This window comes from Pantherophis guttatus, chromosome 6 (assembly GCF_059756535.1).
Source record: "Pantherophis guttatus breed Tessera chromosome 6, ASM5975653v1, whole genome shotgun sequence".
NCBI classification, from domain to species: Eukaryota; Metazoa; Chordata; class Lepidosauria; order Squamata; family Colubridae; genus Pantherophis; species Pantherophis guttatus.
This window is the reverse complement of record NC_142068.1, coordinates 97,782,789-97,801,063: the sequence shown is the minus strand read 5'-3', so window position 1 is coordinate 97,801,063 and position 18,275 is coordinate 97,782,789. Positions and strand designations below refer to the sequence as shown.

Below are 18,275 nucleotides of genomic sequence, written 5' to 3'. Positions count from 1 at the left end.
GAAAACTTTTTATCCTGTTTTGTATGGATTGATTGATAGCTTCTAACATTCCTAAACTGAGAAGATAAACCATAGAAGGGATGGCTGGAGACTGATAAGAAAAAGGTTGTTGGTGCTAATTGGCATCTAGTTTGTTTCTTCGTGAATGCCAACCTTTTTCCTTAAATTTTATGCCCCTTCTGATGTCAGACCCCATCTTAATGAACATACGTGATATTATGGGATGCAAATATGTAACATGTTTGACTACATGTAACTGATTGATTATGCAAAGGGGAAGTTATTTTTCTCTTGTCCAATCAAATGCTCTTTTGCATTTTCTTTGATATCTTAAGTATAAAAGGGAACGTAAGATGCATCTTGAGGTTCTCCCTTTCCATAGGGAGATCCCACTTTATCAGAGTACCCTAATAAATTGCTTTTAAGTGATCTTCCGACTCAGTTGCTTATTGACGAAGGTAAACTGAGGCAGAACCTAGTCTTAGGGCAAGATTTGGCTGTCAGTAGTGACTGTTTGAAGTTAAAATAGCACTAAAAAAAAGTGATTAATAACTAGTTTTCACACGTGGCAGCATCTTCTTGATTACATGATCAAAATTCAGACTTTGGCAACTGGCATCTATTGATGAGAGTCGCAGTGTCCTGGGGTCATCTGATCACCATTTGTGACCTTCCCAGCTGGCTCCTGGCAAGCAAAGTCAATGGGGGAAGACAGTTTCTCTAAAGACTGCATTATGCCCATAACCGCTGCACTGATTTAATTAACAACAATGGCAAAAAAGGTTGTAAAACTGGGCACAATTCACTTAACAACTGCCTTGCTTAGCAACACAATTTTGGGGCTCAAGTGCATTGAGGATGTTGTGAAAATATGTGTTTTAAAGAAGTGTTACATTCCAACAAAATATTGTCCTACATAAACTTTTGCTATACAAACATAATGGAATCCAATACATTCTAAATATTAGTTTTAGTTGTATAAATTGTCAGTTAGGTCCATTGACTAGATATAGAAGTTAAGAAACTTTCCCATTGTGTACTGTAGACAGTGTAGGAAATTCTAATTCTTTATTCCACTCATCTCTTACTATCTGCATATTAAATTCATTTAGTGATAAGAAATAGTTGAAATAATAGTAGGGTTTTTTTAGCTTTAAATGATTTAACCAGTTATTCTGGTGTGTTTGATGTCTGAGAAACTGAACATGCTGCTGTTCTGGTCTGCTGGTTAATAACATTAACATCTGCTATTATTATTAACAGATGTTGTAGCTGTAAAATCTGATAGATGATATTTGTATCTTAGAACAACAAATGTTAAAAATTCAACCTCATATGATATTGAGTTTAAAGATATATTTAAAATATTTCTTTCTGAAATACTTTGATTTCTTACTTGTATATGTTCAGTGATACTGCTTTTATAATGCATGTAGTCCTCAAGTTACAACCGTTGTTCAGCAACCGTGCTGAAGGAAGAAACCTATGACTGGTCCTCAATATAAGCCTATATAGCAGGGGCCCCCAGTCCCCGGGCCGTGGCCCATTACTGGGCTGCGGCTTATTCCAAACTGGACCATGGGAGAGATGGGCAAATGTCCGTGCACATGAAGCTCTACTCACACGAGCAGAGGGCACTTGCATGAATGGTGCTTCACGCACAAGTGCCCTTGGCCCAGGTACCCTCCATTCACACAAGTGGAGTTACCCACACGGGTGCAAGTGCCTACCATTCTCACAAGTGGAGCTTTGTGCATGAGCACAACCATCCTCTGCTCATGTGTGAAGTTCCATTTGTGCAAGGAGAGGGTGTGTGTGCCTGCCACTTGCACAAATGGAGCAGTGCACACGTGTGCATTGGCCTGCCACTCACACACCCTCCCTGTGCCATACCACCAAGGTGGAAAGGTTGGGGACCGCTGGTATATAGCACATAAGCAACACTGGAGCCAGGTCTGCAGGACGCACGCTACACATCCTCTTCATGACCTGTTTTCCTGGCTACCTTCTGGGAGGGGTGTTAGGATATGGTTTGAGCCTAACAAGTTGTCCAGGCAATATATGTGTTCTGTGACTTTAATATGAATATCTATTGTGTAACTTTAAGGCTTTAATGCTGAGTCATGCTGTAATTAGGTAATGACTGGTTGTGAGAGTATTTAAGCAAGGTATTGTAACGTGTTCAGTTGCTGCTATGATATGCTGCCATTGTATATGAAGCTGATATGATATGCTGCCATAGTGAGGAGTTGCTAACATTCTGCTAATCATCGTTGGATGGATTTGCTACCATCGTGGTTTGTGAACCAGAGTGAGTTTGTTATTCTAACCAACTAATGTTTGTTTGGTAAGAAGATATCTGTAACTACTGGACTGATTTAACTGGCAAGGACTTGGAATTTGTTTAAAGACTATGAGACTGTTTTTTTCTACTATAAAGTAAGCTTTTGATAAACCAGTTTGCATATCTCTTATTCATTGCCCTCAGCAACGTTTCCTTGTGCATTTACTCTGCTGGTTGGTAACACAACACCAATATCCTTAACCTTCGTTAAGGCCTTCGTGGTATCCGAAGCAGAACATCCAGATTCAGTCACAGTTTTGTTCCATATAGTATCAACCTTGTTAACTCTCAAGTTTCCCCTTTCCATTACGTATTCAAAATGGACAGTGATTAATATGTTCCGACCTAGGCTTTCTGAGTCATTAAAACACACAAGTAGTCCCAAAATACTCCTTTATTGCAACAGTTGTGAATTCTGTTCATTCACAGATGAGTCCCAATTAGTTATAAAGAGTCCTTCAGGAGAAGTCCTTCAGGATAATCACCCACCTTTATCTCCCTTGCCACGCTGCCAAAGACCTAATTGGCAAAGACCTAATTGGCAAACACGGAGTCCAGAATCAAACAGAGCTTCAGGCTTTAAGATGAACAGAATTAACAACGTTGCTTCCAGCAAAGGCCCACATGCCTTTGCTCCTTTTTTAAGTCTTATGGGAGGGGCCAATCATCTCCCAGCCCTACTCCCGAGTAGTCCCTTTTGTTTTAGCTATTCTTGCCTTCTTGCAGCTCTGTACATATATGCACTGGGAAGAGGCTCCCCCTGTTCCTCTGCCTTGCTGAGGTCCAACTCTGGAGGCTCCGGAGGCAGCACGTACCTCCCAGATGGCCCTTTCTCTGCCTCCAATGCAGAGCCCTCATCCGAGCCTTCCCCAGACTCCAGGACTGGAAACATGGTCCTCTCCAGCCTCCTCACTGTCCGACTCTGCTGCCAGCTCCTCAGGCTGCTGGCGGACCACAACATAATATATGTATGTATATGAGAGAAAATGTTTGGAAAGGCCTGCCATAATGCTTTCCATCTAAGCATCTCTCCAGATGGGCTTCTACCCAAAAGATGGGGAAGGGGAAATGAGATGTCTTGATGGCAGCTATTGACAGAACACCAAAAGACGGCAAAAAGGTGTTTATGTGTAGAAATACTTTTTAAAAATATATATATATTTCTCTGGATTGTAAAGAAAGTTTTCTCTGATAGTTTATCTGCCCAATTAGATATGACTGGGCTTAATTTCATTACTAGGGAAAGGAATAATTTGACCTGGAACTGGCCTTCAGGAAGCCTCCAAACAAACCCCAGCTCTCCTCCACCTAGGAGTAAGGACTTTGAGGCACAGGTACTACCCACCTAGTGTTTGTGCCAGCTGTGCCCAAATCAATTGAGGCTCTGAGATGAAGTTCTGAAAGAGAGCACAATTGTCCTTCCTGCCAACTATTGGCAATTTCCCTTCTGGTGCCCTTCTCCGTTGTGGCACTCATAAAAGCAAAGTCAGGTGGGAAGCTGGTAGACTAAACCCTATTGGAATCACGGCCCTCCTCGCCCTTTTCCTGGGAGAGAGGAAATACTTAAAGAAATGCACTTTGTTTATGTAGGCATTAAATCCGCATGTCAGAAATCTACATTTAGTTAGCATTCCATCTGTTGAGACAGCGTTCAATATTATCTGCACACTAGAGTAGACAGTTCAACTTAAAGTGAAGACCCTGTCAGGGTTAAGGAGAAAGTGGGGGCTGGGGTGGTGGTGGAAGCAACTGGAAACAACTGGAAACTGGCACTCTGTTGGGCGGGGCTAATGGAGGGGCGTTTGCTCTGCCTTCCTGGGTTGGCATTCTGCAAATTCATGAAGTCCCCACAGGCCCAGTGACTTGAATATGATGGAATTGCACTTCAGGGCATTTGTAGGGCAGCAGGCTGGGGAACAGTGTATTTGAGGTACTTTTTCATCTTTACAATAGGGTTGGAATTAGTAGTTGTGTGACACTCCCAAGCTTCAGCCTGTTCACAGAGTTCAGTTGAGGATAAAGTAATTTCAGAGTTAAAATTGTTTGTAACTTTGTAACTAGGAGATGTTGGTTAACATGTTCTCTTTGTTACTAAACTGTTTACAGTCTTGTATGTCATTCTAAACTAAATTTAGACCGTCCCTAAGCCTGTACGACCCAGGAGCCCACCATCTTAACCAGTGCAGGTTTTCCCTCTGTTCCTTAAGCTTTCACAGCAACATTTCTCCTTATCCAAAGGTATTTGAAAAGTAAAATAAAACAAGTGGGAAATGTCTTCTTTCATGGAGAAATGAAACGGGTCTCCATCTCTAGATATCTATGGAGATTCTCAGTCATCCAGGTCATGGTTGTTTCCATTTGCTGCATCTCCAGATGTTTCTATAACGATTCTTCCATAGAGAATCAGAGGCCTTTTCATCCTTCTCTGAAGGAGGGGCTGGGAAACGTGTTCTCAGTCTGGGCCTGGACTGCGGATTCAGCTCTCCGAGGCTTTGAGAAGGGCTGTGGGCTTCACCAAGGAAGAAAGGCTTCGTTTTTCAAAGGTGGCTTGAGCTGCATGGGCTCTTGGGTTGCTGTGCGATTTTGTGTGTGGTTTTGTTGCTCAAGGTAAAAAAAAAATGCACATAGTGCCATCTTGTGGTGGCCAAATGCTCGCACCTTGATTTATTGTAAAAAGAAGAAAATGCATCCAAACTATTCTGCAAAACCAAATTTCATCAGGAAAGCCACCTTCCCACCCAGAGTGAGAGCAGAGAGAGCCACAAATTTTAATGCCCACAAAGGTTTAGTCTGCAAATCTCTGGAGGGCCATTAATGAGATGTCTGCAAAAAAAATAAAAATCAGCTATCCAGTGGCACTTGATGCCTTCCAGAGGTGGGCTGTGTGTCCATGCAGCTGACCCTCTTCTAAACCAAGGGGACTTTTTCATGTCAGACGCTGTCATCAGCACTGGGCAATTGATAAGTCCCTCCTGTATGAATGCTCAGGATGCTGGCCCGGAACCTTAGATATCATGTCTCTCCCCCCCCCCCGGCATTTCTTTGCCTGAGCCAACAATCAGAAAGTGACACAGACGCTGTCTGAACAGGCCACTGAGCTTTCTTCCCTGATTGTTAAAAGGGAGAAGGTTGAAGGTACATTTATAGGCTGGGGAGGATGGGTAGAAGAGACCTAGCTCTGTTCCAGCCAGAGGAAGAGACAGGAAGGCTGGCTCAGCTTGTTTTAAGGACATCCCTGATGCTCTCACTGAGTCCCTAATAGCTGCTCAGAGGTGACATGTGCTACTGGGAACTTGACTGCTTTTGATTTTATGATATTTAAAAGCAGATGCTTTTGCAAGAGCATGTTTTGACAGTGGGAGCTGCTGTAGGAAGGGATGATGATTATCAGCAAGTAAATGGAAACCTATGAACACTGTGCTCAACATAATGGAGAAATCTTTGTAAGGCTTTTGATGGATTATTAGGGCGTGTCATTTAATAGGTTGAAAATTAATTGTTACAATTTTTTTCAGTGAGGGGTTCTAAAAATATGTTTTTACACCAAGAATTCAAATCTGCTGTTATTTTTGCAATTGCACAACGTTTAGCTTGGTATGGTAAATCCATGTCTGATCATATTCCCCACAAAAGTCTCTTGTAACCCAAATACGGTTAACTTAAATCTTCTCAAAATTACACCTTGTGCTACAAAAATTAAAGTTTTTTCTGCATGAATCTTATCTAGCTAAGCAAAAAATAATCCATGCAGTCATAAACTAACATCAGAAAGCAAGTTATCTGAGTTACAAAAATGTTTAAGTGATTTCAATCAAATCTTGTTCTGATTTGTTCTTCGACATCAGCCGCCGACTTGCTTCTTGGCTTCTGATATAATCCTCACATTTCTCATGTGTCTACACTCTGCTTGCTGCCTCTGTGACCTCTTTCACACATCTTTCTATTGATTGGGCATGATAGGGCCACTGTGGTACTTGCATTGGTTCATCAATGAACTTCTTTAGTTCCACTGTAGTCAGTTTGCACATCATATACACCTTCAGACCAGTCAATCAGCTCCAGCAGAGTGGATGTTCTGGCATTGATTAAAGGCATTTTTCTTGCACGTACAGAAAAATCTCCCAGCGCATCATTGTCTGCACTCTGCAAGTCAATCATCTTTTGCACACCAGCTCTCCTCTCTTGAATGTCATCTGAACACAAGAGTGTCTGGATTATCATTTCACTGAAAGCGTACCATGCTGAGCAAAACACATCTACTACAGCCTTCATTTGCAGTCTGACTTGCTGCAGCTGGAACAATACATGACACGGGCCTTCAATCCAGGAATGTTTTATTTCAATATTGAACCAGCAAGGGTAGTTCAAACCAATGATGTATTCCACTATCATTCCTAAGTTTTGGAGATGTTTTGTTAACGCCATGTTTTCAAACCCATATTCAACAAAGCCTATTTGCAATTGTCAACCAGCGTGAATGGCCAATTTCCAGAAGAGCCAGATCTGTGAGAAGTTCTCCTGTCCTTATTGCCTGTGTGACCCCCCCACACACACACTTGATTAACAGAGAGATCCTTTACAACACTGTCGCTCAGTGAAATGAGAGGCTCACCAATTGAAACTCTATTGAATGAAGGATCAATGTCAAGTTCTGTTGCAGTGTCTGGCATATTGCCAATTTTACCTGCCCATTTGTTGTTAGATAAGGTCTTCCCATCCAATTTTGTGATTAAGTGTTGTAGGGGTAACTCATTCGTGTGGAGTATACACACCAACCATATCAACTTCCGGTCAAGCTTGACCTCTACTCAGTGCATGGCATCACCTTTGCAGCCAGTATTAACATTTGTAGAATCTCCTCCAATGGCCTTCAAACTTTTGTCAATCCCTTTCTTCTTCCTGAAATACACCAGATTATCTCCAATAACTTGAGCAGGTTTTCCTGTTTTTGAGCTTTTCTTTGGAGTAAAATGATAAAGATATCTTCCACCTGGCTCACTGCATACAGAATAATGTTCTTCTTTGATGGTACTGGGGAATTGCTGCTCTGAATTGTTTGCTTTCAGCATAACTTCACTTGCATCTATACAGCCTTCGAAGAAGATGCATTTTATTTTGCCCTTCTAACAGAACTCATCAAATTCCTGATCCATGAACTTCATAATTTTTTCCTGGGCTCTCTTGACTTTATTGTGGTCAACTACAAATCTCTTGTCTTCTTTGGTGATCAAGCCAGCATCTATGAAGGCGACTACGATAATGGCAGCAGTGGCACGTAGGTCAACACCATATCTTATGCTCTGCATAGTGACATTTGTTATTTCTAATCTATTGTATTCTGTCTTTTCTTCTGAAATAGAGTGCACGTGTTTGGTCTAAGGCAGTGATGGCAAACCTTTTCGGCACTGAGTGCCCAAACCGGAACGCATGCAATGCGCGCGCCGGAGCACCAGAAACTTGAAGATCAGCTGGTCGGTGCATATGCATGTGCTGGCCAGCTGGTCTTCAGATTTTCCGGCGCTCATTAGACCAGCTAGTTGGCACACATGCGCACTACAGAAACCAGAAGAGCATCTGGTGACGGCACACATGCCCATAGAGAGTGCTCTGCGTGCCACCTCTGGCACACGTGCCAGAGGTTTGCCATCATGGGTCTAAGGCCTCTTAATAACTTTCATCACATTCCTCTTCATCTTCATCATCAGTCATCTATCCTTCATTTTCATCATAAGAGATAATTACTTCATTTGTCAGTATCGAAATGTCTGGAATACTTCTCTGCTTTTATTTAGTGAGTCTTTGTCTCTCATCATCTTGCCCCTTTTGCCTTTTGCCCAGTTATTTCTGCTCAGGCACATCTGGCAAACCAATCTGGTGCAATGCAAAAGAGCCAATCTTTCTCTCTGACCTTTAACGAAAGCAAGTTCCTTCAATGGTATCTTCGTCTCCTTAGAGCAGATACAGTTAAATGTGAGATTCTTTTTTGCAGCCAGCAGGGCAGTCGAATTCGGCACACAGAACAATTTGACACTTGCAGTTGAGGATGTCAAACAGTTTGTCAAGTTTCACAGTGAAAGTCTCTGACATCTAGCTTTCCTCTACCAAGAGTTATGTTTTTGGCTTGGTCCCAGCTCTCTTGGATCTTGTTCAAGATTGTCACTCGTGAATTTACAACAGGGGTCACAAGAGAACTGTTTGCTTGTTCCCACTTTTCAAGCACTTTTGGATACATGTCTCTTGCAAGACTGGCTGCTGGGTAGTTTCTAGCATCAACACTACTTTGTTCTCTTAACAGTAGGCCATATCTGAGAATGTCTTGCAGTGTTAGGAGTTAGACGGCAACAAGTCTCTGCCAGTCCCAGTTAGATTGCTCATATGAGTGAATGTTCCCAGTCTTGTTCTTTTTTTAGATCTTCTTTTACAGATCAGTTATCACATTCACAGGAAACGAGGCCAGTAGTATTAGCACTCTCAGACAAAATGGCGTTTAACAAAAAGAGAAAAACAGCTGCACCTGTGAAATGAAACAAACAAAATGTTAAAAAGTTATTATATTTATGTAGGTACTTATGAAGCATATCTAAATTATATTAAAGTAACCAAAAAATCTTTACAATCCCCATGGCATGTCACAACTTTTGAGCACCCCTAATGTTTGGAAATTGAAAGTTGAAAAATTTGGCTTGCCCTATACATAACCCCCCTCCCTCTCTTTCTCATGAAAAGCCTGACATGGTTGGCAAAAGCTGTGAAGGACAGCAGAGGTCAGGATCTTGCCCCACAACCATGGTGTTAGTCAACATAGGCTTTTATATAATATTTAGCATGATGGAATAGGTGAAGGTTATCAACCTTAGCTGTACCTTTGCATCAGATGATGATGGCAATGATGGTGAAGCAGCCATCAGAGCCCTCCTTCCTGCCTTTTTTCCCATTATCACAATCCTGGGTGGTAGACTGGGCTAAGGAACAAGGAGTGGCTCAAAGTCACCTAATGAGGAATGACCAGAAGTTGCCTCTCTCCCAGTTGTTAGCCCTTCTCTATATCACACTGGCTTTCTTGGTTTAATGTGGGCTTGCAATCGCTTACTTTTCTTGAAATCTTCTGCAAAAATAGAGACTTTCTTCTGTCAGGTAAAAGTCCACTAATCAGCATTTCTGCTTCAGCAGTTTTCTGTGATGCTCACATGAGATCCTGCTCTTAGTTACAAAAGTCTTCCCCATTAATTCTGCTGACTGCCAACTGCCAGCAGTTCGGCAGTTTGAGTCTCACCGGCTCAAGGTTGACTCAGTTTTCCATCCTTCTGAAGTTGGTAAAATGAGGAGCCAGATTGTTGGGGGCAATAGGCTGACTCTGTAAACTGTTTAAAGAGGGCTATAAAGCACTGTGAAGAGGTATATAAGTTTAAGTGGTATTGCTATTGATATTACTGCGGAATCTGCTCTGCCCAATTTCCATTCCATTGCCATGAGGCAATGTTTTAGGAGGCCTCTCAGAGCCACAGAGCTGCTGCTGCAGACCGAGAGCAACACTGGCCTCCCAGAGGCCCCCAGTGCTGTTGTTGGTGCTCTTTCTGAACCACCTTACAATGCTCCTTCCAGTGGTGGAATGCTGCCAGTTTAACAACCATTTCAGTGAGAGTGTGCTTTGCGCGCATGCGCTTTGCATGTGTGTGCACCTAATGTGTTTCGCTTGCGCTGAAAATGGAGCATTTAGCTGCTTACCTTCCAAGTCAGCAACGGTAAGTAGAACAGCGAGGGGGGGGGAAATCAGCTGTGCCGTGCGATTGAGATGAGTTACAAAGCAGGAAATAGCAGGGTGGTTGGGCCGGAGCTACCGGTTTGCCCAAACTGGTCTGAACTGGCTGAATACCACCTCTGGCTCCTTCATTCCTCAGCTGCCTCAGAAGCTACTACCTTCATGGGCAGTGCTGTGTGCAACTTCTCCACATCTCCTTCACAGACTCAAACTGCAGAGAGAGGAACCTCCTGTGAGTGGAAACCTAAACTTCCTTGCACCCCTCACACCACCTCCCAACCAGGGCTGTGGACTCAGAGCCGGGAGTCCTCTATCACTTATAGGAGCCGCAGAACAAGATTTTGGGGCTTGTGTTGTGCAAACGCTCGGTATTCCTACTAAGTGGACCAAGACAATCTGTGTAAAGTAGTAAATACATAGAATGTGCAAAATACTCCATAGATTTATCTAATGCATTTAATTATAGATTTATTTTTTCTTTTCTTTTCTTGGACTTGAAAAACAACTAAGCCAAACAAACCTTAATACAACATCTCTATCCACTCCCATTCTTTAATTTGCAAAGATGTAGCTGCCTATCTGGAGATATTTTTGATGCCTGAATGGTACTTAAATTATTTAAATTATTTAAATTTATTAAAATATTTATTATTAAAATCATTTGTTACAGATCGTGTGAGTATATGTGTGTGTACATGTATGTGGGTATGCTGCTTTCAGATAAATTGCTTTTAAAAGGTTAATAAAAGTCTTAGTGGAGCAGCCCACAATTCTCTCTGAAAGAACTAAGGAAATTAAATCTCATGTATGTATAAACACAAAAAGAGACAGATAGTAACATTTTTTATTAAATATTACAGTGGATCAAAAAGTACAAAATATCTTCTGCTTGCTATGTGTTTGGGAAACTATTGGCACATATTACAGTATCAAAAGCATTAATACATACAATTTGGAAAACATACAAAAATTGAGTGTTTATACTTGGCTCAGCTTTTATTTCTTTCTGGTAGTGTTAAATTTAATCAATGCAAAAGGTTACTCAATAACCCTTTTATTTTTTTGAAAAATGAGGAACTGTGATATTATTGGGCCATTTTTTTTCTATTTACAGATAATCACCTTATCGGGCATATAACCTACAGTAACATAAATGACAAAAATGTGTACACTATGTACAAACGAAAGAATGCTTAAAACAAGCCTGTAGATTATGCTGCCCTTAGGTCATATTTATAATATTGGGGAGGAGGAAATACATGTAAAATATCAAATATATTTACAGCAAACATCAGTTAACTGCTCAAGATAAGCTTTAGTTCTGCAGGCCTCATATTGAAGACACATTTTTTTCCCATTCTAAATGATACAAATCATGAAAAGGGGCAAATTTGACCATCCCTATTGCAATGTGCTCTGGCCAGACCTACTTAAGATTGATGAAAAATAGATTGTGCGTGCTCTTAAAATTACTTGGGAGAAATGTCTCAGAGCACTGAAGGTGCACATTAAAGATGCAGCTGCTTCAATGGGTCAACACAAGAAAGCAGCTGTATTTTTCAAGTTCACGTGGAAACGTGAAAAAAAACAGCTTCTCCTTTGAAAAGGTGGGAATGTCCCAGAGGAGCCGCCATTTCTTCCACATCCCTTTGAAGTTAAAGGATGCCTCCACACATTGAGGCAAACCTCACCCATCTTCTGGCCACCTCCAGCCTTGGAGCCAAAGGGGAGTCAGCAAGGTCAGGCATGGGAGACCCCAGTAACCACCCTCTGCCAGGGAAGGGATTGAGACCCAGGCAGACAGATCTTCCCCTGAAGGGCAGGGAGTGCCCTCACCCAGAGACATCCATGCCAAAATCTCTCAAGCTGCTCTGGAATCCTGTTGCCCAGCTAGATGCCAAGGTGACCCCTGGGTGGGACCGGGGTGATTCCAAGAGCAGGAATGTTCCTCTACCAAGGGGTCCTGCCTGAGGTCTTTCATTCATGCAGCGGTTCAACAAGCCAGGAGACGTATGGGTTTTACTTGGGAGCTTTATTAAAATGGCAAACTGCTCTCTGTTCTAATTATTACCATAAGTATCCAACTGCAAAATGCCTCGCCCAGTATAGTGCCTTTAGTTTTTAACAGTATATTATATGAAAAGCATTTTTCTTTGTCTTTGATCTTACCAGCTTTCAAAATCTTTAAATCCCGAGCAGAGTGCACTGGAATTGCAACACTTCTGGGAAGGAAAGTCCACTCAAGAGATTTCTTCCTTTCTGCTGCCAATTAGATTTTGCTCATTCTTTTGCCAGTCTACTAATAACAATGGCTTGATTGCACAAAGAAAAACTTATGCAATTTTATTCAGTCACAAGGCCTCTTGAACTCAAACACAGCCCCATTTAAGACTTAATAGAAATGGAATCTTAAAACAAAGAAGAGAAGGCAGGCTTCCCGCCCCCCACAAGGGAGCCCGTCATGCCATCACTACTTCCCGTTTGCCCTCAAAATGGCCAAGATATCTAAAAATAAATACATTTTTCTTCTGGACCAAAGATGGAAATAACTCTCCACTAGGATGCTTTAAAACAGTCTGAATTGTTTCCAAAATAATGCAGGGAAAGAGAGATGGTGAAATGGTCCAACTTTCAAAAACCAGCTCCATCTCCAGTGAGAGGGTGACCATGGCAGGAAAGCCCCTTTGCCAGCAGAAGCCCCACCTGGCCCTGGCAGAGAAGAGCAGCTGTCCCCGCCCCCAAAGCATCGGGAAGGCTGTGGGAGTGCAAGGGGAGATGGTCGTGGCGGATGGTCTCCCGTCACCAGCAAAAAGGGCCGCACGAAGGACAAAGAACAAGGACAAAGAGGCACCTCCAAGAAGCCTCTCTGAAAATTATCCCGATTTCAAAACCAGCCGCAGCTCCTCTGATTCCCCAGCCTGGCCAGCCACCTGCCTCCCCACCTTGAGTGCCATTGCTCGGGGTTAGTGCAAACGAGCAAACCTTTTGACTGGGATGAGGGGGGTCTTTGCATTCACTATTCAACCAATAGGAACACCAACCCTCTCCTCACACACACACGCACACACCCCAGCAGAGTTATGTGCTGAGTGTTCTAGAAGCCTGTTTATGCATCGTCAGTTAGTATAATTATGCACAAGAACATAAAAGCATTTAACTGAAGATAACAATATCTGTCTATTACTGTGTTTCTCCCCATCAATATATATATATATATGTTTTTCTTTTTCTTTTTTTTTTTTCTTCTAGCCAGGTTTTCCCTACATAACCAAGGTTTTTTGTAGCTCCAGCTCAGTAGAATCACATCTACTCGGTTTATATATTTATTTCCACTAGATCCCGTTGGTTGGATGATTTACTGCAGTGGAACTGGACAGATTTGGATCCTGGCATTACTGGGGGCTTCCTTCAATCTTGGCCTTTCTGCACCGACATCCAGGGCAAAGGCCAAGAAGCCACAGCTTTCTGGGATGGGGATGCACCCAGTGAGGGAAAGAGCATCGGCAGCCCCTCAGAGGGGTCAGGTTTGCCCTCTCCTGCCTGGAGGCTCAGAGCTGCTGCTGTGTAACTGGGCTCATCTGCCCTCCAGAAGAAGCGATGCCGGTCTGGAACTTCTGGTCCGGCTCGAGGCAAGTGAGATTTGAGTCTCTTCTGGCCACCCTGCAGTTCCAAACAGGGTGAGCTGGGAGCGTTCCTCAGCCTGAAAGGTGAGTTCTGCCCCAGCCCTTGGGATCCCAATCTCAAAGGGAAACCTCCCACAACAGCTGGAGCGAGGCTGGATGTAGTCCAGAGGAGGAGGCTCTTCTACTGCCAGAGTCAGGAGGGCTGGCACAACCCCCCCCCTTTGACCCTGACCTGAACCCCCACCAAGAGCTCCAGAGATGGCGGCTCTTGCTCTTTCAGCCAGGGAGGAAGAACTGGCTCCTTGCAAATTTTAATACGAAACTTTGTCTCCTGGTCTAGGAGTGGACGAGAGTGCAGTTATTTTTTGGTTTTCACACTTCACTATTCTTTTATGCAGTTCATGGTTAAAAAACCCCCATGTTTTAAAGAGAAAATTTGTTGAGATTTATGTACCTTGAGGGAACGTATGTTTGAAATATATTGAAACAGATGTTTAAATACATTTTTGTGGGGGTGCGGTTTATTCTTTTAATTCTGTTTTATCACAGTTGAATGCTGAAATGGGATGGAGGAGGCATAGGGGAAACGGCTCATAGTGAGACAGGCTGGACACAGATGAAGCCATCCATGCTCCCCCCAGTTCCCCCCAGTTGGATGTGGCTGCCTTTCAAGGGTTCAGAGGCAAGCTGGGAGCTCCACAGCAGAAGGAGTAGGCACAGAGAGGATGGAGGCGCACACATGTGCCACACACCCAGGGCGAAGCACAGGTGGGTCATAAAATGAGGGGCTCTGCCAAAGCCTCACATAACTTGTGCAGACTCTGGAAGGCATTGCAATCAGGAAGAGGTAGACCAAGATGCTCCCTGGCCTGGCTCAGTGGAAGAAGGGGGGGGGGGCGTCCAAAGCAGTGCTCTGCTTCAAAGTTTTTTACATTACCCTGCCTTTATGACTGCTAGAAAGCCAAGGTTTAAAGTATATTGGGGAATCTAGCCGAGATCAACCAACCAAGAATTCAAACAATTAATGGCTAGACTAGCTCTTGGACAACCCTTCCTTGACTCTGCTTTGAAGAAGCCCAGATCGACCGGGCTCTCTTTTCAAGGGATTCCCTTGGACGGCAGGATCTAAAATGTTCTCCCCTTCTTCTAATCTAATGGCTGTGGCTGAAGTTCTCGCAGCCCCTGTGGAGACTCATCTGCATGCCAACGTTACTGATGGTGCATGGGAGGCTTCCTCTGGGACCGAAGGACAGTCGGGCAGCCTGTAAGAGATTGAGCGCTGCAGTTCGTAACCGACAGGCCGGCCTTGAGACAGGAAAGCCGCACTCGGCTGCGAGGGTGGAGTTGCTCCGAAGGGTCGAGGCAGGACCCAGCAACCTCAGGCTGGGGGGCAATTGGGACTTTTTGATCATAGTTGGCTTCTGTCCCATGAAAGTGGGTGTAACCCCCTCCCCAAAAGCTGCCTTCAAAATATAAGCAGAGGAGGAAAGGCAGAGAGAGACAAATGCAAAGTTTAAAAAGCCCTTAATATCCAGAGCCTCCTTTTTTGCACTAAAAAACAAAAGGAAAAGGGAAAAAAAGTGGCAAATAAAAAGGAGCTGTTTAATTTTTTTTTCTTTAAAAAACAGCACATGATACGCGGAAAATAAGAACTTACATAAATTATACAAATGAAATTGACACGGGTCATTCTTGTTTCTGAAGCAGATATGTACAGTCTATTTTGTGTTTACTTTTTCTGTTCTGATAGTGTTAAGATGAAAGTTGACACAGTTTTTCTATACATTGCATTGATTTGAACTCTGAAATGGTACCCAAAGAAGCAACCTCCCCAGGTGGCGTTTCCTGCCTTCCAGATTTATCTGAAAGGTTTCAAGGCTGCTGCCCGGGGGTGGGGGTGGGGCAAACCGAGAGGGCCCTTCCTCTGAGTTGGGGCCCAGGCGCACCTGAGCCTCGGCTGCCAGGAAACCCTAACCCCCTGCAGCCCTCTGTGCAGCAAGAGGCACACCAGTGAGGCGGCTCGGAGGAAGCCCAGCAGTCTGGCCTCAAGCCCAGCTAAGCGGGAGCCGCGTCTCAGTCAGACCCAAAGCGCTCAGCAGGGAGGAGCAAAACCGCTTATTGGTTATCACAAATATTGATATACTTGTTTGCAAGACAGGATTGCGGGCTGAAGGAATGTCATTTGCAGGATGCCATTTTTCAGGAGCATTTACAACTTTGTGCTTGGGTGTACAGAGGAGAGCTGGGAGGGGGGGAAAGCAGGCTGGGGGTTCAGAGCCGCCAAAGGATAAACGCTGTTGTGCAAAAGGTCCCCGTAGGAGCTGCCCACAGGGGAGGCTGCCGCCAAGTGCCGGTAAAGCTGCTGAGAGCTGCCTGGGGAGGTGAGGAACTGTCTGTGCACCATGAAGGAGTGGAGCGCAAATGGCTGCACCAGGGGGGAGAGGGCGGCCTGGTTTTTCAAGTACTGCAGGGGGTGGGAATAACCAGTTGCAGGCATGCGGCTGCCCAGGCCGCCGCACAGGGTCCCTGGATACAAGCTTGTGAAGATGGGGCTGGAGAGGGGGAACTTGTGGCCCTCCAGCGCCCCACCTGGGGGTGGGCCATGCACTGGCTTGCTGCCCTCCACGTCCTGCTCTTTGGAAGGGGCTTCCTTTGGTAAGCGCAAGGGCGAGACTGCTCGGACCTTCTTCTCCAAAAGGCCTTTGTCCAGGTCCTCCAGGCTGCGCTTCAGAGGGCGAGCTGCCCCGATGCCCGGAGCCATGGCTTTGTGGCTCAGGACTGGGTGTACCATCCCATCCAACTTTCTCGGGGCTGGCAGCTTGCAGGCCCTCAGGAGGGGCTCCCCCTGTTTCTTTGGGGCGGAGACCGTCATTGGGGAGACCCGACAAGCCTTTGGATTGCCATCCACGCTTAGAGTCTGGCCAGTCAAGGAGTGGAACCGGGTGGCGCTTTTGCTCTCCTCTGCCCCCTTGGGTGAACCCCGCAAGAGAGGGGCTCCCAAGGTTTTTGTTGTCTGTTTGTGGCCCCCTTTGGGAAGACTCAGATCTGTGGGCTGATCATCTGAGGAGGTTTCCCGGGAGGTCTTGTTCTCTGGCTGGTGCAAAGGGGGATGGTAGCTGAGTAGTCGCCTGTCCTGAAGTTTATGGGGAGGGAACCCGGCAGCATTTTCCCCGTACATGTCTCGGGGGAAGTACTTGGAGCACGGCTGGCTCCCTAGGTGCTCAGCACGCCTATAGAGGCTGTGGAGGGGAGGGGAGGCATAGAAGTCCGCCAGGAAGCCTGGCATGTGCGAGTGGTGCAGGGCCCTCCTCTCATTCATTCGCTCCTTCATGTCCTGGATTTCTGACTTTAGCGCGTAGGATTCTGCCAGGGCACTCAAATGCTGCTTGGAAAAATCACAACATTCAGAGTCTGGTTTCTTGAGCAGGGACTCATGTCTGTAGGCATCGTGAGTGGGCCTCCTGTCCTCCGCAGTCTTGGGTTTAAAACTCTGCACGTGTTGGATGACTGATGGCCTGCTGACTGCTGCACTGTCCATCGAATGCCTGGAAGACAGCAGTCCCGGCCTGCCAGACAAGAGGTCGTCTTTGCTGCTGAACTTCTTCTTGCTAATCAGTGGTGGTGGGGAGCCATACGGGTAGTTGCCACAGGATAGGGCTGCCCCACTCACCTGGGAGAGGAGCTTCTTTTTTGCCAGAGGGGACATGATGCCTGGGTTGCCCTTGGAGTAGAGCAATGGGGTGGAACCAAACCCGGGGTCCCCATTGAAGGGACTCGGGAGGTCCTTCTCCTTGAACATGTCAAAGTTCTGCACCACCAGCACTTTGGGGTTCTGCTTCAGGGCACTGTGGATGTCCTCGCTGCCCAACTGATCCACTTTCACCGTGCAGTTGGCAATGTAGTCCGCCATCTCTGGGATTTTATCATCTTCCATCTCATTCTGACTTGGGAGGGGCAGCTGGAGGCTGGGGAAGTTGGTGAATGGAATTGCCTGGGCCTCCTCCTCGAGGCCGTCTGCAAAACATGACACCCCACATAGTTCCTGTTTGGGCTCCTCCTGCAGCTCCTCCAGTGGTGGGCTTCTGATCATGGCTTCAGGGGAGACCAGAGATGCGTCAGCCAGGGGCTCCTCCTCTTCCAAGAAGGCCACTCTAGGGGCCGTCGGAGGGGAGAGCTGAGACCCTTCGGCAGAGAGCTTCATGGCTTCTGCTGCAGTCAGGTCCGATAAGCTTTTCTGCAATGAGCATTCTTGATTCTTCTCTTTGGCCGATGAACCCTAGTAAAAGATTTGGAGAGAAAACTGTGAGAAAACACTACCAAGACAAGCATTTTATCTGCAAACAAAGCCCTCGGCCCTTGTGCTAAAGCCTGCAGGATTTTCTAGTGGCCTCCACAAGAGTTTTCCACTTGGGGAAGAATTAGGACTCAGCCCCCCCTCTTCTATCCCACCATAACGAGCAGGCAAAGCTATGTTCCTGATCTGCATCTTCAGTGTTGTATGGAGACCCAACAACCTTCATGGAAGGCCCACCTGCCAATTAAGGGACAG

At 45.1% G+C, this 18,275-nt stretch overlaps 1 protein-coding gene and 1 long non-coding RNA gene across 3 annotated transcripts in view; both read right to left on the bottom strand.

Moving 5' to 3' along the window:
• Window positions 1–5,800: 5,800 nt before the first annotated feature.
• LOC148113203 (uncharacterized) lies at window positions 5,801–10,314 on the bottom strand. The gene is made up of 2 exons (XR_015728479.1): window positions 10,070–10,314; window positions 5,801–8,858 (listed from the first exon to the last, which is right to left on the bottom strand). It is a non-coding gene; the product is annotated as an uncharacterized LOC148113203 (long non-coding RNA).
• Window positions 10,315–15,307: 4,993 nt separating this feature from the next.
• ARID5B (AT-rich interaction domain 5B) overlaps window positions 15,308–18,275 on the bottom strand; it is a 130,527-nt gene continuing 127,559 nt past the window's right edge. For both annotated transcript variants that reach the window (XM_034435313.3, XM_087872298.1), the window contains one exon: window positions 15,308–18,002. In XM_034435313.3, the coding sequence (XP_034291204.2) occupies window positions 15,936–18,002 (2,067 nt within the window). In that variant the 3' untranslated portion in view covers window positions 15,308–15,935. The remainder of the gene's footprint in view (window positions 18,003–18,275) is intronic.